Source organism: Liolophura sinensis, chromosome 12 (assembly GCF_032854445.1).
Source record: "Liolophura sinensis isolate JHLJ2023 chromosome 12, CUHK_Ljap_v2, whole genome shotgun sequence".
Lineage (NCBI taxonomy): Eukaryota > Metazoa > Mollusca > Polyplacophora > Chitonida > Chitonidae > Liolophura > Liolophura sinensis.
Window position 1 is genome coordinate 16942129 of NC_088306.1, and position 25548 is coordinate 16967676.

The 25548-nt window shown below is 38.6% G+C and overlaps 1 protein-coding gene across 3 annotated transcripts; it reads right to left on the reverse strand.

Annotated features, from left to right (window-relative positions):
* Window positions 1-253: 253 nt before the first annotated feature.
* LOC135479227 (E3 ubiquitin-protein ligase RNF13-like) lies at window positions 254-25256 on the reverse strand. Of its 3 annotated transcripts, none has more exons than XM_064759027.1 (11): window positions 25149-25256; window positions 11173-11299; window positions 10067-10150; window positions 8200-8325; window positions 7231-7318; window positions 5010-5109; window positions 4587-4692; window positions 3824-3917; window positions 2899-2979; window positions 1668-1871; window positions 254-1121 (listed from the first exon to the last, which is right to left on the reverse strand). In XM_064759027.1, exons 2-11 carry the CDS (start codon window positions 11281-11283, stop codon window positions 859-861), a joined length of 1257 nt encoding a protein of 418 aa, XP_064615097.1. In that variant the 5' UTR covers window positions 11284-11299; window positions 25149-25256; the 3' UTR covers window positions 254-858. The 3 variants fall into 3 exon arrangements, with proteins under 3 accessions (XP_064615097.1, XP_064615095.1, XP_064615096.1); XM_064759025.1 differs by lacking the exon at window positions 7231-7318 and adding an exon at window positions 7377-7464; XM_064759026.1 differs by lacking the exons at window positions 7231-7318; window positions 25149-25256 and adding exons at window positions 7377-7464; window positions 24067-24352.
* Window positions 25257-25548: the final 292 nt, after the last annotated feature.

Consider the following 25548-nt stretch of genomic DNA (forward strand, 5'->3'; position numbering starts at 1 on the left):
TTTTAATATAAATGCTATTTATTTATTACATATCACATCATTAAGAAATACCTCATAGTATATTATAATACAGTACATGCAAAATCCCTCATGTACAGTTTCACACATCAGCTAACAAGTTAACAACCACCACAACAACAGCGATGCAAAAGGAGCTGTGGTTGTTGGGATTGCTTACATCAAACAGCTATGAGAATATGGTATAACATAACCTATGTATAGTATGACTATGACATCTGCGTTTTTTTTGTTTTTTTTTTTTTTATAATCCTTGTACAGCGGTTTCTTGTAACGTGCATTTCACCATTAATTTCATACCTGGTATAGTTATACTAACAGTCGTTACATTACAGGTAAATATGAAAAGAGTATTGACTTAACTTTCATATGTTTCAATATACCTGACTCTTTTGCAAACTATGCCCTCTGAAAAAAAAATAAAAAGAAGAGTATAGGCCATATGTCTGCTGGAGCCAGCCATCACTATGCCTGAACCAGGTAATGGTAAACCGGATAATACATTATCCCATGACTCCAAGATGCTCCACAGCCCAGCAAACCTTTGCCATATCCTAGTACACGCACTGTGGTAACACAAAATACCGTCCATGTGGGGGGAACTTACGTGTAGAATTATACACAACACTGGCAAGCAAAGGTATGAATGTTGTGGAGAGACTGGTACATTTACATGTCATACACCTGTAGCCTAGAGTACACATTCTTACGTCAGGTACAAAAACACAAGGCTAACTTTTATCACAATATCCTCATAAAGTCATCCTGTCCGGTATGGTTTCCAAAACACACGAATGTTGAGGCATGCTTGTAGATTAACTGTTGGTTACAGACGTCCACTCACACAATCCAGTTGGTTTTCCTCTCGTCTTCTACTTGCTGAGCAGCCATTTCATCCTGGTCCTCCTCTACTGAGTTTATAGAACCTGTCATGGAGCTGACTGAATGTGTCTCACTGGAGACATCTTCCACGTTGATCAAGGCTTCCACCCCACCCACAGCACCTTCTGATTGGTCATTTGAGGCGAGTGTACCCTCAGAGCCAGAGACCTCACAGGCTTCATTGACTTGGCCAACCTCTGACCTCACCGACTCAGGAAGGCCTGCATCGCAGAAAACACAGATGGTAATTCTTCACATCTTCTGAGAAATTAGTCGGAAGTCAACAATCAGAAAAGTCTGCAGATACAAGCACTCTAAAAAGTTCATCCAGGAAAGCAAGAAGTTAGCTAGTAATGAGAAAAGTCAGCTCATACAAGAAAGCCAAAAGTTTGCCATCACAAATTTAGCTCATACACGAAAGTCTGATATTAGCAATCACAAAAGTAAGTTGATCCAGGAAAGCCAGAAGTTAGCAATCAGAAAGTTTAACGGATACAGGGAAGTATAAGAGGTCAGTAATAGAAGGGTTCAGCTGATACAGGACAGCCAGAAATCAGCAATTCAAAATACCAAAAGTCAGTTGATACAGGAAAGTTCTCAAAACATGGCAATCATAAAGAACGGCAAAGTTTGAATGTTTCATTATAACAAAACAATGGCATCACAATTCCCAATCAATCTAATCCCACTTATATACTATCACAAAAGATTAGTTTACTTCTTTTTTTTTTTTTTTAATATATACCCTGATAAAGCTCTGGACATACCTGAATTGTCGAATGTTGAGCGTCTCTGGGGATCAGTTGGGGGTCTGTTTGCCAACAGCGGTGTCCTCTCTGTGTGCGTCTGCTCTTCCTCCTCACTGTCCGAGTCTGAGTCGTCGCCGGGGCCAGGGAACACCTTCCTCTTACACACGGGACACGTCCGCTTGTTCTTAGTTAACCAGGGGTCAATGCACTTCAGGTGGTATGCTGGAATGATGACAGGAAATGGTTTTCTTTTGAGAATTCGGCAAAGTTTGGATCCCAAATGTTAACAAAAATAGGTTCTTTGATCCATTTGTTGTTGAGCTCAATCTATAATGAAGACAGGATATAGAAGTCACAGATATTCGAGGTTATGCCATGTTTTGAGGCCTGTAGGTTCATGCTATCTTTAATATCACATTATTTATTTGACTTTCTTTTTCTTTTTTTATGACTTCAATTTTTTTAATTTAACATTTTTATTTGATTTTACACTTGTGCCATTTTCATGGACAATGTGGGCCCCTAGATCTAGCGATGTAAGTTGCGTGCTTGAAAGATAATGGGATGGACATGATGAATTACCTCAAGAAAAGACAGCAAATATTCTGGATTATAGTCATATTTATTTTATTTGATTGGTGTTTTACGCCGTACTCAAGAATATTTCACTTATATGACGACGGCCAGCATTATGGTGGGTGGAAACTGGGCAGAGCCCGGGGGAAACCCACGACCATCCGCAGGTTGCTGACAGACCTTCCCATGTACGGCCGGAGAGGAAGCCAGCAAGAGCTGGACTTTAACTCACAGCGACCGCATTGGTGAGAGACTCCTGGGTCATTACGCTGCGCTAGCGCGCTAACCAACTGAGCCAGGGAGGCCCTGATTATAGTCATAACTTCAGATGCCAATATATTCTTAAATGTACTGCTCATATGCTGCATCAGCAAGGACATTAGAGAATATCACACGTATACAAGACTGAGGTGTAAATTTTTTCAATGCAGGCCTAAAACTGATCCTGCAGAAAAATGGATTTGTACTCTGCATTCCATTGCTCCTAATGTCATACTTCCTTTCACCTTCCCTCATACTTCAACACTTCCAAAAGTACATTGTTTTCAACCAAATCATGAAGACAAGGCCAGCTGGCTGAGATTTACAGTGATTTTTAATGATCTCACACATAAACTAAGCTAAAAGTAATGAGGAGGATTACTGTTACTGTTGTTTTTGTTGACAAACTTACCGTGAGCACAAGGTAACACTCTTAGCTTTTCTCCCTCTTCATAGTCATCGAGACAGATTGCACAGACGTCGTATTTATCACCTGTGGAATAAATGGAATACAGGTGTGTACGTGTGCAGGATACTCAGTCAGGCAGCAGCTTGACAGAAAAAATCTTCAAACTGAGACCATCAAAACGTACAAGACAAGATCTTAAGCCCTATCCTGTTTTCAACCTGTCCTCTTCAACAAAGTGATGTTGCCATCCTCAAACTCTCATGCCTCACCACATCTGCTATGATACGCCGTACTCATGAATATTTCACTTACATGACAGTGGCCAGCATTCTAGTGGGAGGAAACCCACGACCATCTGCGGGTTGCTGCATACATCTGGAGATGAAGCCACCATGAGCAGGACTTGAACTCACAGAGACCGCATTAGTAAGAGACTCCTGGGACAATGCGCTGCGCTGGCACGCTAACCACCTAGGCCACAGAGGCACCTTATTTGTTTGATGGGTTGGGGTCTACTATGTACCCATGTAAGTAAATAATTATGTAAAATATTTCACTTTAAAGGGATACACAATTGATTCTGATTGGCTGGTGTGAAAGACAGGCAAGTCCAGGCTATGTTAGCCTAAGCCGAACTTTAGGTATGGCAGCTTTATTCAGGCATGACCAAGGTTAAAGAGCTTAATCCCTGCCAGGTTTATTGATGAAAGAATAATATGGAGAAACAACACTGAATATCCTGATGGGAAATAAAGCCACCTGCTGAGCCGGAAAAGCCAGATTTTGAAAGCGCGACCTTAATGATCAAGGGCCAGAAACGCTGGAATAACAAGCTTGCTTGGTCTGTGTGGGCATTTTAAGTGAAAATTTTATCCAAATGGTATGGAAATATGAAAACCTTTCCAAAGAAAACTTTCCTTTTACTCACCTTTCTTAAATTTTTTGATGGGTATTTTCTTCAAGTTGCTCTTGGACAGTCTGGATTTACGCCTCTTCCTCATATCCCTGCACAATTTGCCAATCTGAGAAAAGAAAATCAACCAGTCACTTTCTGATTCTCATTAGTCCCACAATTATCCAAAAAGACTTGCGTTGTCGCCGTTCTGGGTCCATTCAGGAAAAGAACATAAGAAAAAAAAAAAAAACCCAAAAAACTGTGACTGGTCTATAAAGGCTGGTGACACTCATGTCTCCGCATAGCCATAAAGCTCTTAATTTAGAAGCGCTGACTATCCTCTACATTCTTTTTAGCATTTTTCTTAACAACCCATGCACCGCTCTCTGTGCTTGCTTTACATCACTGCCTCCACTTGCGAATTTTGTACACAAATCTTGAACAACAATGAGTTCACTGGGGTCAATGTGATATGGGAGGAAGTGAGGTCAGGAGAGCTATATCTCAATATTTGTTTCTATTAATTACTGATACACATACATTCTCTTTATCTAAAATAACCAAGAATTAAAATAATTTTATTGATGAATGCTTATTAAACAGTTCTGTGTGAGGAAAGCAGTGGTGAGGCTAAGTCGAAACAAGCTTAGGTGTGTCGCACTGGCTCCAACAGGTCAAGTCTGTCTTGTGGTCGCAGTTATGTAAAGTGAGCACAAGAGAGAGGAACATGCGCTGTAAGGAGTCTGTCTAGCTCAAGAAGGGAGATAGTCACTGCGAAGGGCAGACAACTCCTTACCATAAATATAACCATCAAAGTGAAGCAACAGCCAACGACAATGGCAAAGGGAATGAGATAGAGGTTGTAGTTGAAGGGGCTTTTTCCATCCAGTGTCACTGTGTACCTGTTAACAACAGACAACACAAAAAATATAAGGCAGATTATAATAATAATTTTAGTAAAGAGCAGAAACATGTTTCAAAATTCATTCACCTGTGGCAATGGCAAACGGACAATGAGTTGAAATATGGCATCAGGAGGTACACAAAAATGAACAACCAATGAAAGGTATTCTGAGAACTATGGCTAATAATAACGTGAAATTCTAATCATGAATAAACTGATCATTACTAAGGGTAATATTTTATGAGCTTTAATTGCCTATAAAATACATTTTTATGTAAACTTTGAGTGCAGGTACAGTATTTGAATTGGTCTTACATGAGTGCATAGTTCCCGTGCCCGACAGTGTACTCGTCTGCCAAGTACTGTCCATCTGACTCGCCTATGAACACTGATGGTATGGTCACCTTACTGCCAACTGAAACAGAAAGTGAAACCATTCACATACTCCATCTATGTACATGTATGTATGTTACGTTTAGCTGGTCTACTTGAACTACAACCAGGTGAAACAAGCAGGCTTCCACATATAAAAACTGGAAAGAGACATGTTTATAGATTGCAATGGTTCACTACATCTTGATGATCTGGAAACTGTCGTACTACAACAATATTTTCACAAAAGTGTCTACAATTTCAAAATTGAGACAAATGTGGACTACATATTCACAGCAGGACGCCAAGCACAATGCACCAGGCATATATCAATGAGTTTTGAAAATATATGAGGATCTTATTACACACAGAAAAACTTGCACGAACTGTATACACTGTGCACAAATCTGAAACACTAAGCATAATGTAAAACCGAAGTATTCCGAACATATCAAGACATCACAATAAGTTTTATTTGTCATCTTCCTGAATATCTAAGCTTTCACATTCTGCTAACTTTATAGGTCGATATAAATACTGTATTACTTCTTCCTGTACGTATAGAAACATTCGATAAAATATATTAAACCTTTAGACAGTTTTATTTAACTTTATACCAACAAAGTGATTCTCCTTGGGAAACCAAGAGATGAGTGTTCAATTGTGTATTAGCTGTCAAGACCGTTTCAACTTTAGTCTAGTCTATTAGTTTTGCATGACACCAAGATTTAAGACTTTTAACACACTTTTGAACAATCAGGTGTTGATCTCCAAAAGAACTTATGGAGACACAAATGTGTTTTCTGATAGACAAATATGATGAAGAAATAAACTGTACATAGATGCATGTATTTGTACAACAGAAAATAGGCCTACTACTAACATGACACCTCGACAATGAGTAAGTAGGCTGCAGAACTTTATCACTGGGGTCACAAGGTCACCTTGAGAAAGGGTATACAACAGGTGTTACAAGTATAGGAAAAGATAAAGCCATGGGTTTACAGGATGATGTATATCTAGACAGTTATTTGTGGCTGAAGCTATGCAGGTAAAGCATGGTGAAATGAAAATGGCCAGATTGACAGCTGATTAAATCAAGAAAGCTTGTTAGATAAGCAATACTTCATATCAAGCTACCTGTAAAAAATAAACCACACAAAAAAATGAGAAGAATAAAATGCTGAGAAAACAGGCACATAATAACTATCCTTCATAATACAATATATTTTTCATTGGTCAAACAATCTTAAAGAACACTATGTCTGTCAGTTTTAAATTCAGGATTTGTTTATAGTTAGACAAAGATTCCAAGACAACTACCAGATTATATTTACACTACTTAAATGTATATGTATACTCAAACTCAGATCAATTCCACAGAAGAAATACATGCATGCATATTTTTTTAATCCATAACAATCATTGCAGATGAAACCTGCGGATGGTCATGGGTTTCCTTCGGGCTTTGCCCAGTTTCCTCCCACCACAATGTTTGCTGCCATCATATAAGTGAAATATTCTTGAGTATGGCATAAAACACCAATCAAATAAATAAGTAAATCACTGCAGATGAAATTTTGCCCAGAAAACACCATTTTCCAGTGTAAGGTAAAACATATAAATGTACTGTCATACTGTACAATAATTTGAATTCTGATCTCAGCTACTAATACTGTACAGGGACATGCAATTGGGGTAAGAGGACGAAATACCTGTTACCAATAATTAGGTATCATTAAGCCCTGTTATACATGAAGGATGATATTTGCAAAGCAAAGCTTTGGTAAAGAAATCAGGCAGTTAACTCAAGAATTTCTACACAAAGTAGAAGTACAGTTCAACATTTTGGCATGACATACTTTACAAGCGCACCTGTTTAGCCAAACCAGGATGACTGTTAAGAGATATACATTCACATGCAGTGTACCCTCAAGCTAAGCATGCTAAATCCAGAAAGGGCCAAATTTATGCTAGAATGAAAAAAACCATTTTGAAAGTTTGTGTCAAGCATTAAGAAAGCATGCATCTATAGATGTACATGAGTGCAAAGCAAGACGACGACTACACCAGCCAGGATGAGGATTACAGGTTCGGGAGAGAGAAGGATCTACACTGTATGTGTAGGGAATGGCTTGTGTCCCCTGGTCTGCAGCATACTTACATGCCCCGGACGGCATACTCAGTAACTTTTCTGACATATCATTGAACACTATCACTGCACGGTAGCTGGCATTTTGGGCATTAAGCACCTGACAAGGAAAATAAAAGAGCAGGTGAGAAGACAGGTAAGCGAGGTGTTTTACTCACTTTCGCCTCCCCCCATGGGTAACAAGTCTTCCCCGCCCATGTTATAGATGATGGCCCCAGAGTACCCGCTCAGTTGGCTGTTAAGTACCTGCAACAAGCCAGGTAAGGTGATTTCTCTATAGATGTTGTTCATTACAAGACAATCTTTCTTAGCTAGTAAAACATCAAATACACATTTGGGCTTGTCGCCTTCAACATTACTTCCCTCATTCACTGTTTCAAAAATGCATCTTTTTGTTAATGATGCCAATATACTCACAAAGCTAGCTGAGAGGAACACTGTGTCCAGAACACTATACACGCTGCCACCTCCTACCCCATCCGCCCTCTCTTCCCCCTTCACATAATACACCAACATCAGGCCAAGCACTTCACTCAAATGACAGCGGCCCGCACACACACACACACACTTGCATTCATCAACAGCACTTCAGGACCACCCAGGATCATTATGTATTAGGAGTGTAGTACAAAAGTTGGATTAAACTCATTTCATAAAATGAAGACATTTCTGTGTTTCTGTAAATAAGACAGGCGATAATGAGCACTATTAAAAGAGACATAATAAAACGGGCAGGTATGGTTTGTTGTTACCTGACCTTACAACAGAGCTAAATCAAACAAAAAATAAGAACTGTTACACAAAAAAATGTCTGATATTTTTCTCTCTGCTACAGTAAACGCTCTTCATTACACAAAGCTGAAAAAAATATATACCTTTATATATATATTTACATTAACAATTTTAGGGTAACCATGGGGACCTAAACATGTGCTAACACTGACCAGCTAATTGATCAGGTAAGCCCCTCCCATACTGTACCTTGATAGCAAAGTCACATCCTCCTCTCTCTATGATGGCAATCCACTTGATTTGCCCAGACTTGTTGGAGGGCGGGGGCTGTATGGGCAGACAGGCATTCCGAGGTTTGGCCACTACCAGATAGCCCTGTTCAAGGAAAAAAACACACACACAAATCAAAGACGAAATTGACATCCACATGTAAATGTATTGATTTAAGTTTTGCCCAAACTAAAGTGTCCATCTTAAAGAGATTTCACTACCATCACAAGGAATGTCCACTACTTTGAGAATCCCTGATCTAAACTTGGCACGCTTGTCTTCAAACTTTTCAACTGCCTCGGATACTAATATTTTAAAACATTCTGAGAGAATTATGGGGTGTAGAGAAAAGTTTTATATAGTTTTAAGAAGCTTGCATATTTAGTGAGACAAAGAAATCATTTTAGCATTATTTTGATAACAATTGTATGCTTACATTCCACTGAAAAAATGAGCTTTAAAGGTTGAAAAGGTGAAAAGGTTGATTTACAGTATTACACACTTGGTAAAATCTATCAAATTTAAAAATTTGAAAATTTCCCTGGCTCACAAAGGACAGCCAGTGTGCAGCTAAACCCTTGATGTTGCTGAAATGTTCATTAAAATGACACATCCTGTCAGAGAGACATCAGCAAATAAGCTTACAAAAAAGTTAAATTGTGAACAGATTATTCATAGGGAAGTCGTCCTGCTGAATTTTAAATTCTGATAATCAAAGAGATCAGTTTCTCATAATTCATGGAATACCCAAAAAATGTTTTCCTGAGTGCTTCAAACCTGAAAGGGTCAGGTACATGCATACTCACCGTTACGCCGTCATCAGACAGACGGGATCCAAACTTTGCTGGTAGATCGTGGATAACATATACTCACTGCCATGCCGTCATCAGACAGGCAGGGTCCTAACTTTACTGGTAGATCGTGGAAAAATTATACTCACAGTTATGTCGTCACGAGACAGACGGGGTCCAAACTTTGCTGGTAGATTGTGGTAACGTATACTCACGGTTATGCCATCACGAGACAGACAGGGTCCAAACTTTGCTGGTAGATTGTGGTAACGTATACTCACGGTTATGCCGTCATAAGACAGACGGGGTCCAAACTTTGCAGGTAGATCATGGAAAACGTATACTCACGGTTATACCGTCACAAGACAGACAGGGTCCAAACTTTGCTGGTAGATTGTGATAACGTATACTCACGGTTATGCCGTCACGAGACAGACAGACTCCAAACTTTGCAGGTAAATCGTGGAAAACGTATACTCACGGTTATGCCGTCACGAGACAGACAGGGTCCAAACTTTGCTGGTAGATTGTGGTAACGTATACTCACGGTTATGCTGTCATCAGACAGACAGGGTCCAAACTTTGCGGGTAGATCGTGGAAAACATATACTCACGGTCATCAGACAGGCAGGGTCCAAACTTTGCAGGTAAATCGTGGAAAACGTATACTCATGGTTATGCCGTCACGAGACAGACAGGGTCCAAACTTTGCTGGTAGATTGTGGTAACGTATACTCACGGTTATGCTGTCATCAGACAGACAGGGTCCAAACTTTGCGGGTAGGTCGTGGAAAACATATACTCACGGTCATCAGACAGGCGGGGTCCAAACTTTGCAGGTAAATCGTGGAAAACGTATACTCACGGTTATGCCATCATCAGACAGACAGGGTCCAAACTTTGCTGGTAGATTGTGGTAACGTATACTCATGGTTATGCTGTCATCAGACAGACAGGGTCCAAACTTTGCGGGTAGATCGTGGAAAACATACTCACGGTCATCAGACAGGCGGGGTCCAAACTTTGTAGGTAAATCATGGAAAACGTATACTCACGGTTATGCCATCATCAGACAGACGGGGTCCAAACTTTGCGGGTAGATCGTAGAATATTTCCAACGTCTCATTTCGTGGACTGTTCTGTTATCATAAAACACAGCAACAGAATTACGACCTTCTACCGATGCCCACAATCACCCCCACAGCAAATCTTTACATAATACATGTACATGTCGATTCAACCCCATCCTACACCACCTTTTCATTTTTGTGTTTTGTTGTTTCATTTTCCAAATAGGGTCAAGGTCTGTAGCGCAGTAATATGGGCATTATTTACTGCACACAGCTGTTGTCAGAAGGATTTCCCCCCCTCCAAAAATCACAAACTTGAACATTACTGAATACATTTAAAATGTTAATCAAGTCCAACCATGTGTCATGGGATGATGGTAACAATTTCACCTGTGATTAAGTTGCATATTTTGCCTGACTGAGAATTCTATTGATCTTAGAAAGGTGTTTTGGGGCTTGTTTGTAAGATACATTGTAGGATGACATCCTGGAGGGAAAATGTTAGTTTCACCACCCAAAGAAGTATTTTTCATGACATTCAATTGCTTTTAAAAGTGCTATTTTTTTAGGCAAATTTTTAGGATATTTACTATTTGTTTATCTGTCCTTGACATTTTATAGGGTCCATTTTTTTTTTCTAAGCAGAGATAAAACTGGATTAGTGCAATAGGGGACTGTCAAAGGTTCCTTCAGGCAATTAGAGACAAGTTTGTGGCCAGAACATATTGGAGCCAGGAAAAAATAACAGCTTTTGACATGAGAATGCAGGGCCATATCTAGAAAAAAAACAATTAAATGTTCTAATTCCAAACTTTAATGGTGACACTGCAAATGTGCATTAAGAAATTTTAAAAATGTAACTCAAAATGATGCTTTTTAAGGCCTTTTAAGTCTGTGAATGAAAGAAATTTATATGCGAACTTAACTTTTTCTTTGGTAAACCATCATATTTTTGTTTAATTTAGTAGTTAGTTTTAATATATCTTGTTTACATGTAAATGTAGTTTGGGAGCCCAAACATTTTCCAGAGCTGCTTATTAGTAAAAAAAAATCTTTCAAATTCACACTTTTTCTCCTGGAAGCTAACTTACCAGTCTGACATCTGCTGTTACAAGCGTTACCCGGAACAACATCACAATGTTAACAAGGGTAAAGACGTAAAGGCCTGTAATGTGGCTCGGGATTGGACGATCAAGTAACATCCTGTCACCTTATCAACTGAAACATAAGCAAAAACTCCATGTAAATACTCAATATTCTATACACTTACTGTACTGTTAACTCCGTATTGAAGTTAACCTTATCAACTGAATCACAAACAAAAATCCGGGTTGTTGCTCAATGTTCTATACACCTACAAGTACATGTATTGTGCTCAGTACTGAGCGATCCAGTAACATCCAGTTACCTGATCAAACAAAAGAAACAAATCTCCAGGTAAATACTCACTACTCTATACACCTATTGCACTCACGAACAGATGATCCAAATGACATTAAAAAACTTTCCATAAAGATCATTTGATTCTTTCACAATCAGGCAAAATGCGTAACTTATCTTTAGATGAAACACATGTATGGTCAAATGCAGAATTTCATCCACCTACTGAAATGTAATATATCCCACATTTACAATTATTTGTGATTAAAGCTGGAATATACATGTAGATGTGCACAACAGTGGTCCAGCTTTACTGTACATGGTCATCACAACTAGAAAAACCATGTCACTTCACTTTGATTACGAAAAAGTGTGCCTGATCAACTGGAGAATCTTAACACTACTAAAGCGGAGGTACAAATGAACACCTCAATGTCACTGGTCAAACACCACTGATCATACATGTAGGTGATAGTCAGTGCGGGTGCATCTACATGTATAATGACTAAATATGAGGAAGCTCATGTGATAAGCTTATGCATGCTGTACAATGCATAGTTGTATATGTATGTAAACACGTGATCAGTACACGTACATGGAAAAGTCAGTACATGTATACAGTGTTGTGTACTTCACTTCCATGGTTTGAAGTAATGTTACTTAAGCAAAAACAAAATAACCACTTGAGGTCATTATCAAGGTGAACTGCACGTCCCTGACAGGTACACTTCTTTTTTTTTTTTTTTTTTAATCTAAAAATGAAATTTTAAAGTTCTAATTTTGATCTATTTCTGCACAAATCATGCACTTTTGTCAATATTTGAAAAGGCAATAATATTGAACATAATACTGATATCTGACTCTTTTCTATTTATTTATTTATTTGATTGGTGCTTTATGCCGTACTCAAGAACATTTCACCTATACGACAGTGGCCAGCAGTATGGTGGGAGGAAACAAGACTGAGCTCTGGGAAACCAGAAAGAAGGCCCGCATGAGCTCACAGCCACCACATTGGTGGGAGGCTCCTGGGTCATTGCCCCATGTTGGCATGCTAACCTCTTTAGCAATGGAGGCTCCTTTTCTGCTATATTACACAATAATCTTAAGCTGCTGACACATGTACACATAACCTCTATCCACAATTCCTCACAGGCCTGTAACCACTTCAATTTCAGAGGCAGTGACATGATCAGTCCCTGACAGCGGCATTGTTTCAATCAGCATCTAGAAGAACTGTCGCCAACTTTAGCTTAAATATAACTCAGCACTTCCCAGCAAGCATTTTCACACAAAACAAAATACATATAGTTTCCTAACAAAACAGCTACATGGTGAAAGACCTTAATACACAGTCTACATGTACTGCTGTGGACTAAATACAATGTACATCTCTAAAAACATGATTTACACATGCACACAACACGAATCATTTCAAATATCATCCTTAGAATACCAAATGCAGTTCAAGATAACTGCCTGCTCCATTTACATGTATACACGTAAAAAAGGGGAGAAAAAAAAACAAAAAAATGAAATAACCCAAAATGTGTCAAGCATTAGTGCATACACAAGTATGTTACCTTACTTTGTATATGATGTAGCAAAATATATGTACATGTAAACAAACACAGATACTGTAATGTACTTTAATCTGACAGTAAAGATAAAAAATCCTGGAGGAGATTGTACCTGTATTTAAGTCCAAACTCCGGTCGTTTCCCTGTTCTTGACACTGCCGTACACACTACACATACTGTTTTATATGTACATCACCGTTCATCACAAATATTGGTACACACAGGAATTCCCTATCAACATGCCACTTTGGTTAAGGCTGTTCACCTGTTGACTTTTATTTGATATTTCATACAAGTCACTGTTATACAGTACAGCATAATTTAAGACGTGATCTATATGTCATGTTATTGTATCCGGGTTTTCAGTTGGCCCAATGTAGCCCTTAGACTGCAATGGCATCATACATGTTGTACATGGAAGAATGGCAAAATTGTCCCCATTTATTACAACATAGATAGATCAGTTGAATGACCAGTTCACACTCGAATTTTTTGTGTAGAAGAAAAGTTTGATTTTCACCAGGCTGATGTTAACAATCTGAACATACATCAGCTAAGAAATATGTACATTCAGGTACATGTATATACCACTAAAGTACTAGAGAATTACATAAAAGGGACTGAATACATTTACTTTATTATGACATAAAAAGTCATGCACATTTTCTCAGTGGTGGTGTAAAGGAGATATGCATACAATTTATTTTATTCAGCTTTTTCTATACGCTTTATACACATGTCCTACATGTACATGTACACATGCAACCTTTGTTGTATATCTTGTGACTCATTCTTAAACATGGTCTGTAACTTTTCCTTTGAATAAAACTTCCTTGTTACCAATAAATGCATGCAAATGTAGACAAATCAGTCAAAGAATTCATTTATTTCTTTTACTTATATGTACCGGTACTTGCTGTTTAGTACCATATACAAGAATTTTTCATTTGCACAATGGAAATCAAAAGGCAAAAACTTTCCAAAATGTGACAAGTGCTCTTGAACAACACAAACAACACAATTAGTCAGGTAATCTACAAATTTGCTGTCAAAGGCCAGACTTGAACCCGCAAATCATGTATTCTCGGAATTTTTCATGTGCACAATGGCAGTCACATGGCACAAACGTTCCCACGTGACATACATATACATGTATGTATGCAGATGTACTGGTGGAAGACAAGTGCTCTTGAACTACACATACATTGAGTCAGGTAATCTACAAATTCCCTGTCAGAGGCCAGATTTGAACCCACACCTCATACTGTATATCCTGGGAAATGAAGATCCTCAAACCACTAGACCAGGGACTGCTCCATCATTCAAACTAAGACCAGTTTCTAGTTACTCTAACATGGACAAGAGAGTCATGGACAACTAAGTCAGGGATTCGCCAATGGTTTCATGAGTACCTAGATGTAGGTCAGTGGCTATATGAGGCCAATAACCCACATGTTAAAAACTATACCCCTACATAACAGGGTAGGCAGATTTGTCACCACACTACAGCCTTTCTTAATAATGAAGGAGTCAGAGAAGTACATTGTACTCAGCTGTATGTAGGCGATGTAAATGCACACTGCATGTGACAGTGACTAGGCCTGGCTGGCACAACTAGGTCTACGTTTTTCATGATGTTTTGCCGCAGTAATGTTCAAACAATGCTGTGATAAAAGGTCACATGCAGATCTATGTAATTTCAGACCCTAATAAGGACATTTGAAATTGAAATAGAAGGAAAGTAAAAATCACAGGGAGACCAGTACAGTAATTCTTCAACATTTTCACATGTATGTGCAAGGTGTTTACTCAGGCATATTCTGAGGGCATTATTCTCTGTTGATGGAAAAAAAGTATACTTTCTGTGATGCCCTGACACTGACCAATCCTATCAGTGTAGTTTTGCCTAAAAAATCAAATTAAAAAGGTGCATAAATTGCACTAAAAGTTCCTTTTTCATATGCGAAACGGCTGAGAAATTAGGGCACATTTCACCCATAGTTCAGCTTTTTTCTCACTTTGCTTGATTCTGATTGATTTTATAATTCAACTTCTAGGGTCACATGAGTTTTCTGTCAAGTTTGATTACCTTTTTATCAGAAAAACTTAACTGTTCGCATCAGAAGAGTCATTTTAAGGCCGTACCTGCTCTTGCCATTTTCCAGCAGAAAGCTATAAGATGAGTACACGTGAACTCGAAAGAGGCAACTCTAGGCAACTTCCACAATGACACCTGCACACCGTGGTTGAAACATACTAAATTACTAAACTGAACCAGACCCCTAGTGAGCAGTTTATCTTGTGGTGCAGCCCCATGCCTATTTGGGGGTACACCATGCTTCTGTGAAACCACCGTGCAGTGCACCCTGCCTCTGCAAAATAATACTGTAAAAACTTTCATTCGCTTGTCGTATCATATTCACTGAACAACGCTTCCGATTTTGGGATGATTTTTTCCCCTCCAAATAGTGAAGAGTAACTATAAAATCAAAAACCTATGTTAGCCTCATAATTCTTACCGTGAAAGGTTTTCGAGATTTTAACATTCAGCCAACCGGGCATAACAATTAAACTTGAGATTTAGACCATTGCCAACAGTGTGCCGAGTTAGGGTCATCTGGAGGGGAAGATCTCAGTTCACCCACAAAAAAACTAGCCACCCAGAATTCTATTCCATCTTTTTTCAAGAACCAGACGAACCCAACTGTCAAAGCAATAACGACAACTTCCGAGTTGGCCCTCTGTCTTGAAGATTTATGCAATCTTATCATGCTTATGGGGAAAGGAAATCTTTATACAAAGTAATCCTCAGGCATATCAGTCAAAATTTTGAATTTTTTGAGAAAAAACATGATTTTAAAGGTATGAATTTTACAAATAACTTAAGTGACTGACTGAAGCGACAAACTTAAGTGACTTCAGTCACCAAGACCCTTTTGTTTCAAATTCCTTACCCAAATACTATTAGTAATAATCCCTGAACAAATACTATTCATGTCCATGGTGCTATTTGTACTTGATGTCGTGCAAATCACAAAAATATAATGAACTAAAACTACATGCAGTTATACGGCATCCAAGCAGGTGGTACATACAGCTTTTACTTCCACTTTCTAAAACTTTCCACTTTCTCCACCACAGACCGTTCAAATCTATTAAGTTCTATGCTCTTTAATACGAGCAAAAAAAATTAGACATAATCTATTTCTAATCTGTGGGGTTTTATGTCATACTTTTGATGTTTTCTTGGCCATAACCGGAAAACAAGACCAAGTACAAAAATAATTCTTACAGATATGTAATCCGGACGTCAAGCAGTAATGGACAGTTATTGTTATCAAACAATTTTGAGCAGTTTTTTGACTTAACATACTTTTAAACTAATTTCACTGGTCAGTTACAGAATAACTTGCATGCCAAACAAACAGTTTTTGTACCATATAGGTACAGCAATCCACCTAAAACTTTCAAGTGAAATTTCATCCAAAGACCATTGGCCGATTTACGGAAAAAGATGGTTTAAGCTTATCAATAAAATTTAAATTGGCTGCTAAATCATGTGACTGGCTGAACAGCACAAAATGTCGAAAGCTGCTTCATATGTTGTCTATTCAAAATGCCAAGTCTCTTTTTCCTACATTTACCGGTTTTGGAGATATTGCAATTTTACCAACTGACAATGAATGAAAATAACAAGTTTTGAACACATTTTAATGGCAAAACTATCAGTCCTAGCTGTGCGGTCCTAAAAAGAAATCAAGATCTGTGGTTGATGTATCTACTGACCAATTTTCAGCTTCGTAGCTAATATGGTGTTCGGTCACATGACATTTGAAAAATGACACTGAAATGAGCTATAATTGTAATTTAAAGAAAAACTATACAACGTCAGAAAAAATTAAACCCATGGATGTATTCAGAAGGCCAAACTACATCTAATAGCTCTCTTGTTTTTTCAAAATTCATCCACAGGTCATCAGATGACTAAAACAACCATTTATGAATCTGTCCATAGCCATGACCTAACGATCAGTGCCAGGTTTGTTCCTTGCGTTGAGAACAGTGAGGCGGATATTTTGTCTAGAGGGTTTAGCGACTCTACAAAGTCGATGTTAGATCCAGTAATATTTAGGAAAATTTGTCGTACTTATTTTACCCCAGATATTGCTTCTCACACAAATCATCAGTTAGAGCATTACGCATCCCGGGGTCCTGATCATATGTCTTGTATGGTAGATGTATTTAAATGTTCATGATCCAACCATTCAACTTACAACCATACCGTTTTTGCCCCTTTCAGGCTGCTGCCACAGGCCATTTTGGTGGTGCCTCAATGGCCTACACAGCTGCAATTCCCTCAGCTCACAGGAATGCTGATGGATTTTCCAACACTGCTGCCATACAGTCAGGATTTGTTAACCATACCGGGCACCGGAAAGCGTCGCCTAATTGGGAAGAGACTGAGGCTAGTCGCTTGTGTCGTATCTGGCAGAGGCTCAAGACATCGAGCGTTTCTCTCGAGGCTACAATATTCATTGCCAAGTCATGAAGAGAATCCACGAATCAACACTACCAGTATGCATGGAAGTCCTGGTGTTTTTGGTCTCATAACCGGAATGTCAAAATTCCGTTCGCAAAATTCAATAGAGGTTTTAAACTACTTGGCAGAAATGGCCAATACACATTCGTATAGCGTAGTTAATACAAATAGGTCAATGTTAATGCATACGTTGAAATTTTCACTGTGAATTATCTGCATATTTAGTTAAACGATTAATGAAAGGGGTGTATGAGGCTGCACCCCCAAGACCCAGGTATTCCACTACCTGGGATGTATCAATTGTGCTTTTCAGAAACTTTAGTCCCATTGGAAAATTTATCGCTGAAGCATCTTACATTTAAGTTAGTAGCACTTATGGCTTTAGTGACAGCAGAAAGGGTGCAGACATTACAAACTTTGGCCATTTCTGGCTTGAGAATGTCCAGGTGTAGACAAAAAAATGACATTTTTTGTTAGTGCAATCCATAAGACCATTTGATAGGGTGGTGGCTTAAGAAAAGCTGAGTTGATAAAGTATCATCACAGTAGTTATGTCATGTTTCCACTTTGATAGAGTACCTGAGATGTACTGTGTTCGAAGGGAGACCTGATCAGTTGTTACTATCTTTTCAAACAAGTAAACCTGTTTCTTGTAGTAACCATATCCAGGTGGTTGTGTGAAATATTGGACATGGCTGGAGTTGAAGAGTACTACTGCAGTCCTGAGGGAATTTGGTACTTAAGGGTGGAAAGTTTCTCTATGTTATATGTATGATAGTCCATGTACACAGAAAATGCGTAAAGGTTGTTGTTCTGTGTTAATAAATGAGATCTTGTGTACATTACAAACATGTATATGAATCTGTTGTCAGTTCTTTAAAGATGCACTGTGACTCCAATTAGGTCAAGGCCATATGGAAAACAATTTCCTCTCTCACCCAAGCATCCTGGCGGTGAAGGATGAGAGGAATACTTTGAGTAGGGCTGAAGGCCTTGAGGGATCATACCCACCCCGTCAGTGGGGAAGGTTCTCTTAAGTTACCTCTCGATTCTTGACTACCCGCCCATTTTTGGACTGCCAACAGATTGAATTATACTTTGCAAAGACACCGGCCAGAGGTGGTGTGGGCCTTATATAGGGCCTAATAGTAGACCCTGTGAAAATCACGTAATCAGCTGACTGTATGATGGGACATGCACTGTGACCCCTCAAGGCCTTCGGCCACACTCAAAGAATTCCTCTCATCCTTCACCTCTGGGACAATTGGATGAGAGGGGAAATTCTCATGGACCAATTTAAATATAAGAAAATAAGACCAAGGAAAAAGTAAAATTAAAAACTCTTATCAAGATCATACGGAAAACTATAGGGTAGGACTTTTTTTTTTCAGATTACACCCAATGAGGTTTCCTCCCACCATAATGTTGGCCATCGTCGTATAAGTGAAATATCCTTGAGTATGGCGTAAAACACCAATCAAATAAATAAATACACCCAATGAACTTATACTTAATGCTAGCCTAAATACACAGTGGAGGAAAGAGAAACAAAATTAACAACCATAGAGGGAAATTTAAATTCATAATTTCCTTACACGTTAACACTTGACTCTCTTGAAGAGGAAATCACCGCATCAGTTCAGTTAGCAAGTCAGTTTCCACCAATTCATAAAAATCAGATCTCAGGGACATTGCAACATATACAATGCACAAAATAACCAGGAAATACAAACCTAAACCGCCCAAACAATAAAATGACCTTTCCTCATAAACAATGAGGTACTTGTAAACATGTACATGTAATCCTTGGCTATTGAGTCTAGTAATCAACTACAGCTGATATTTTTGTGACAGACTAGGAAGTTACAAGAGCAGCATTACATGTACATGTATGTCTACATACACTGAACACTATTCATCCATGTAGTAAGTAATGGCTGGCCCAGCCACACCCACTCAGCCTGCAGCATGGCACCATGCCTGGTGGATTAAGCAAGCAGTTCACAAACAAGTTACATGTAGTATATCTGTGGTGATCAACACTGCCAGTACATGTACAACTCTTATCACATGGGTTGCTATGGGGAACTAACCGCATTATGACAATCCTATACACTGTCATTCTGAAAGCTTGCAGCCTATCGTTTTCCCTAGACGTCTTTTCTTTTTGGAAATCACAATGCCATTTTTCCAGAAAACTGCAAATCACAGCCGTTATTCACTTACACTTCTCATTACCAAACTATCCATTGGGCTATGTACTGGGTATAAACTTGTACATGTAGACCTACTTAGCCATCACATTGGAGATATATGCAAATCCCTTAAAAAAACGTATTCTTCTGCACCGCTTATCCAATTGCCTTGAAATTTAATTAATATGTGAAGATCTAATAAGCTACAAAATTTGAAAAGTTTATTCAAACTGGCTGAAAGTTCGCCGCAGATTCATTAAGTCCTGTGATGATTTCAAGTTTGAAATAACAAGATTGCAGTTACTCAAAATCGCAGTTGATTTGCTGAAGACAAATCTTGTTTTTTGTCTTGTCCAATGATGTTTTCTTGCAAACTGCAATTAAACCTGAAAATTGTGTGGATTTTTCTTTTCATTTTAAACAGTCATCGAATCATGTGACCTCAAAACATAACCTCTATCTAACTTATAGTGAATGACAAAGAATTTTGACTTACCCTGTGAAGGCAAAAAACTAATAAAAAGTTATACTTTTGACAATCTTATCCAAGACCAGAGAAAAATGGAGAGCAGTAGTTTGTGTGCATCGGTGCATGATTCCTGAAGGCTAGTCCTACATGTAGACGTCCGTACTATTTCTTTGTCTATGCAAATGTACATGCTTAAATGTATATTTAAGTACATATATATTGCCACAGCTCACTTTGTGTTAATTTTGCCAGAATTCAAATGGATTTCATGAGTTGGATAGTAATTATTATGAAGGAATAATTCTGTGTTAACTGATAAAGTTGTACTTTTTGTGGAGCCCTGAAACTGACCAATGTAGCTTAGTCTCCAAAATCAAATGAAAAATCTGAATAAATTGCACTTAAAATGGCTCTTGCATATATGTAAAATGGTACAGGAATTAGGGTATATGTGTACTTTTTATTCCTCAACTGCACAATTAACTGTGCGCTCATTCTCACATAGAAGTCCTGTTAAACAGGTACATACAAATGTAGAAGAATAGTTGTTGTTTTTTTTTAACATAACCTATGGAATCTTTTAACAAAATATTCACTCACCTTGCAAATCATCTTATGACACTGTAAGGCTCCGTGAGTTTACATGTGTCCTGTACGACCCCCTATACAGGTAGCATACAATGTCAGATATATGCATCTTTCACGAAGTGGTAGGAACAACAGTGAAAATCAAAGCGTTCTGTACGCTGATGGCACACCTGTACACCTGAACTAGAAAGCATGCCTCACAGTAAAAGCACAAAGTACTCAGTCAATTTGGGTTTTGTATGTATTATTCCAAGCATGAACGTGTCAAGCAGACTGACTCCAAAATACACAGAGGTAACCTGTTTTATCTTACAGGGCAGTGCAAAGTACATGTCAAGTCTGAGGCATACATGTATATGTAGGATATATACATAGAACTACAATACACAAGCATGTAGAGTTACTCATACAGCACAAGGATGGTACAATTATCACTGAGGTCAAACCATCCTAATTTTAAAGCATCCATTCATCCTCTGGGACCATCCTCCTTACAAACGTTAACCTGGGCGCCATCCTTATTACATGTTAACCTGCTGCTAATGCTAGAGCTCTGACTGGTACCTGTATAAATAGTGCAAGCTGCGCCAGACCAGACGTGTTAGGGTAAATCCCTGCTCGTGACATGAGTGTCGAGGCCAACATGTGGTAGAGATCACAGCCAATATGCAAAAGGATTTATAGGGACAGTGATAGCAGCAGTTTATCCCCTCAACGTGTACATGTAATAACACCTTCGTGTCCTCACCCAGATATTGTACTTCGAACATTACACATGTAGCTTACCAGGTTATATCAATCCAGAAAGGTCAGTCAGGTCAACCAAAACAAACTACTCAATGCACTTGAAATGGCATCTCAAATTACAACCATGTAATTAAGCTTTATGATCAATATCTGTATTCACATGTCTTAACACTGAAGTACATACACATGTACATGTTCTGTACACCTATGACAATCACAATGACTAATGTTGCTTAACCCTTTAGCTACTGAATTATTTATCAGTATTACTTGAATTATAGGCATGTATTTTTGGAATGATGTAAGGTTGAAAGTGGCAAGAGGTAGAAACTTGGTATAATGGTAAACTTTATTGGGTATTACTAGTACCTCAAAATGACACTAATTAATTTGACCTATTTGCATATTAATTAGGTCACGTGAGGTCAAATGAGGTCACAAAAATAGGTCAACCAGTTTATTTCATGTTTTCGTTACTATTTTTGCCCTATTGTCACATGTAAATCATTAGATATGCTAAAATGGATATTTTATAAACACAATAAACTATTCTGGGACATAATTTATGAATTTTACTTCATTTACTTATGTATTTACTAGATTTTCTGGAGAGTCGCCTTCAGAAAATCAATAGGGTTTGCATCAGTCATGTTTCGATCAACACTAAAACCTGTGTCTTTATTGAATTCTATGATCCACGGATCGTAGTTTTCCTCAGTATCTAGCATTTCCCAGTCATTTTCAGGCCTTTGGAACTGCCGATTTCGTCCCCCACCGCCTCTTGCTCGCCCTCTACCACGCCCCCTGCCTCGCCCTCTGCCACGCCTAAAATCCACTTCCTGGTTTACAGTATGATTTGCCGGTGCATGGAAATCACCTTCACTGTCCGTTTCAAAGTCACTTTCAGCGCCATTACCGCTGATCGGGAGATCGGTAGAATCCAATTCATCGTCCAAATCAGACAAATTCGGCTCACTTCCCGAATCATCGTCATTTTGTATCATATCCACCACTTGCCTCAGCGAATACGTTGCCATCTTTCTGACGGAAACTCTCAAAAATTCAGAATGTTTCGCTAATCAAAAACTCCAAAAAATTCAATGTAAACATGTGCGGACAAAGGTACGAAACAGTGGCTGTGGTAGTGGGCTGCGTATATACACAGAGTTATTTCTGGGTTACAGCCGCCTATGCGTATTTTTGGCGCGAAATTTAAACAGGTGTTTTTGCTCGCATTTTTGCGAGCTCAGTAGCTAAAGGGTTAAAGTACACACAAAAATGATGTCCACAATAACAAAAACATTGTTACTGTTACAAATCCAGGGCTCAACAGACAATTTCAGGGCTGTAAAAGATACAGTTTCTTTTCTCTTGTCAGTAGCACCTTTAAATATGTTCATCTGTCCATCAGTGAATTGGCCAATCTGTCAAATTTTTAACAAACACATCTTACATGCATCTTTCTGTTCAACACGGGCCACTGAACAATAAGCTTGAGTACAAGATGACATCCACTTTTTGCAGAATGTTGCTACTATTGTAAATCTGCACTTGTTTTTCTTGACGGGGATTTAAATTTATTTGGTGCCTGTTTTTTACATGCAACAACAATTTTCTTCCTCAATAGGCTTCCTCGACATACATTTGAAGAGTAAAATGTAAGAGACAAGGCCCCCGCTGGCTAATTCAGATAATTCTTGTTCTTGCTACAGCCAATCAGCCCAAGACCAATGAGATTACAGGTTTAAATCCAGATCTGTGCCATAAATACAGCATTATATCAGGCCATTTGTCTGGTACCTTGCCACTGGCAGTGGATAACAATTTATAATCTATCTTAATCATAATTCTATCAAAAACCAGTAACATTGTTTCATCACTAATCTTTCAAAGAATACTGTAATTCACAGCTGAAGCTACAATGAGACAAATTTTTTTGGTGACTGGTCATCTGAACACACTCTTATAAAAACCTGAATGCTGGCTTAGCAGGAAAATACTGGCAAATTCAAGCATAAACATCACATTGATCATGCCACAATACCACTTATTATATGTTTGGATCATTTATCTTCACATGAACGCCTTTGCCAGGAATTATCAGCAGGTCACACAAAATCTGAAAGTGTCTCCTGCCTTGCAACTGTCTTGCTTAAACTGCCATCACATATGAAGTAACGATATATCAAAGTGAACTATCATGAGGTAGCAGCCAAAGGACAGGTTTCGAATTTATGGTAGTGTTTGTATGTATGCGTGAGGTTTTATGTCGTACTTCAGTTATGTCAAATTCCAGTCAAGTATCAAATGACAAAGAATCATAGGCTCTGTGAGCATATGTATACTGTGTCTTCATGTGGCAGGGCGAGTCCATGCCGCCAAAGGGGAATTGTAAAGATAAGGTTGAGTTTGCCGACTCACTTCCCAGATGTTCACTGTGAATATGAGATTCTTTAATGGATGCTACTGTAAAACATGATACCAACCTTGTCTTTACATTAGCTCATTCCTGTTTCCTTGGTCTGACCTCTCAACGCTGAACGCCAAGTGGGAGAGCAACAAATACCCTTTTTAAAGTCTTTGACCCCACCTGGGTCTGTCTCTAGGAGCAAGTCGACATGTTAACCTCAGGTTACTGTCAGTCGTTCATGTGGCAAATTGACAACAATTCATTGAGGAACCAGCTTTTCACAATGAACATCTGAAAACTAGAGGAAGGCGTCCTATGCACTGACTAACAAAAGTATCAACCTTGTCTTTACCATTGCCAGAGCGTGTTTAGACACTACTGACAAAGTTGTTTTAGTGTCTGAACTTTGGACTAGCCGATATTTAACCTCCGTGATAATATTTTTGTGATCGGTCGCCGGATGATCAAACTCGATTCCTTGTTTCCTGTTGATACTTGTTATTTCATTTTTTTGGACCAAGGTGCAGGGTTCACTTTTCACATACTACCATGTGAGATCTACAATACTGGGGCATAGATTGTAAATGAGAATTTCCGAGTCACTTGTTTTTGGGGACACCTGTCTGGAATTGATAGCTGAGACGACTATGAGTACAGACAGACACATTATTTGGTGGCCAACAGTAGTGTATTAAAGCCAGCACAGAAAGTACAAAGGTGTTCAAGGTAAGCTTATGAATCAAAACTGGACTGTGATAATATACGTAATCACAGCCGTACAGAGCCACACTTCACTGTACTTTATAGTTTCATACACTTCAGCAAAACGTTTTGTCCTTGCAAACAGAGTAAAGCAGACAGTGTTTTCCAATCTTGTCCACAACACTTTGGTCATATCAGAATATTCACATGCAAAGACGTGTTTGTGCTAACTGAGCGATGACTGGTCACACTTTTTTTTTCTGTGACTTTGTGTGACAGTCTTAGAATAATGCAAGGATTACATTTTTACACAGGCGTTGACAATGACACGTACTCTATGTTGTTTTTTTTTGGACTTGTACCTTTACTACATCCCCTCTGAAATAAAGAACTACCTAACGGTTCCGGGAATTCTGCTATGGTTTTCAGTTGTGTGATAAACAAAGTGTTACTTACCAAAGATGTTCAGAGTTTTCCTCACATATTTCACATTACCATCACCAACCACACGACATGGCGGATTTTTGTTTTCGTGGGTGACGTCACATTTACGGAGACACGCGAAGGTGAGGCAAAAATTACAAGTGACCGAAATAATCTTTAAAAGTTTATAAAATATCCTACATAGTCCTTATTCATCTTATGAGCTTTGAAAAACATCGATTTTATTTGCTTCTATCATATTCGATATCGCTCGATTTTGCGAGCGATACCAACGCGCAAGGCAAAACTAACCGATAAATCCTAAGTTACTAAGGGGGCGATACCGGCACAAGTACACAATCGCAGTACCGCGCATTTAAAATGATTCCTCAAGATTTAAACAGCTTTATTTCAGGACACACTTAAAACAGAA

Coding starts and splice junctions, on each gene's coding strand:
- LOC135479227 (XM_064759027.1), bottom strand. CDS start 11,283: ATGTTACTTGATCGTCCAATCCCGAGCCACATTACAGGCCTTTACGTC. Junction 5,110..7,230: donor GAGTATGCCGTCCGGGGCAT/GTAAGTATGCTG, acceptor TTTCTGTTTCAG/TTGGCAGTAAGGTGACCATA. Junction 2,980..3,823: donor CATCAAAAAATTTAAGAAAG/GTGAGTAAAAGG, acceptor TTTATTCCACAG/GTGATAAATACGACGTCTGT.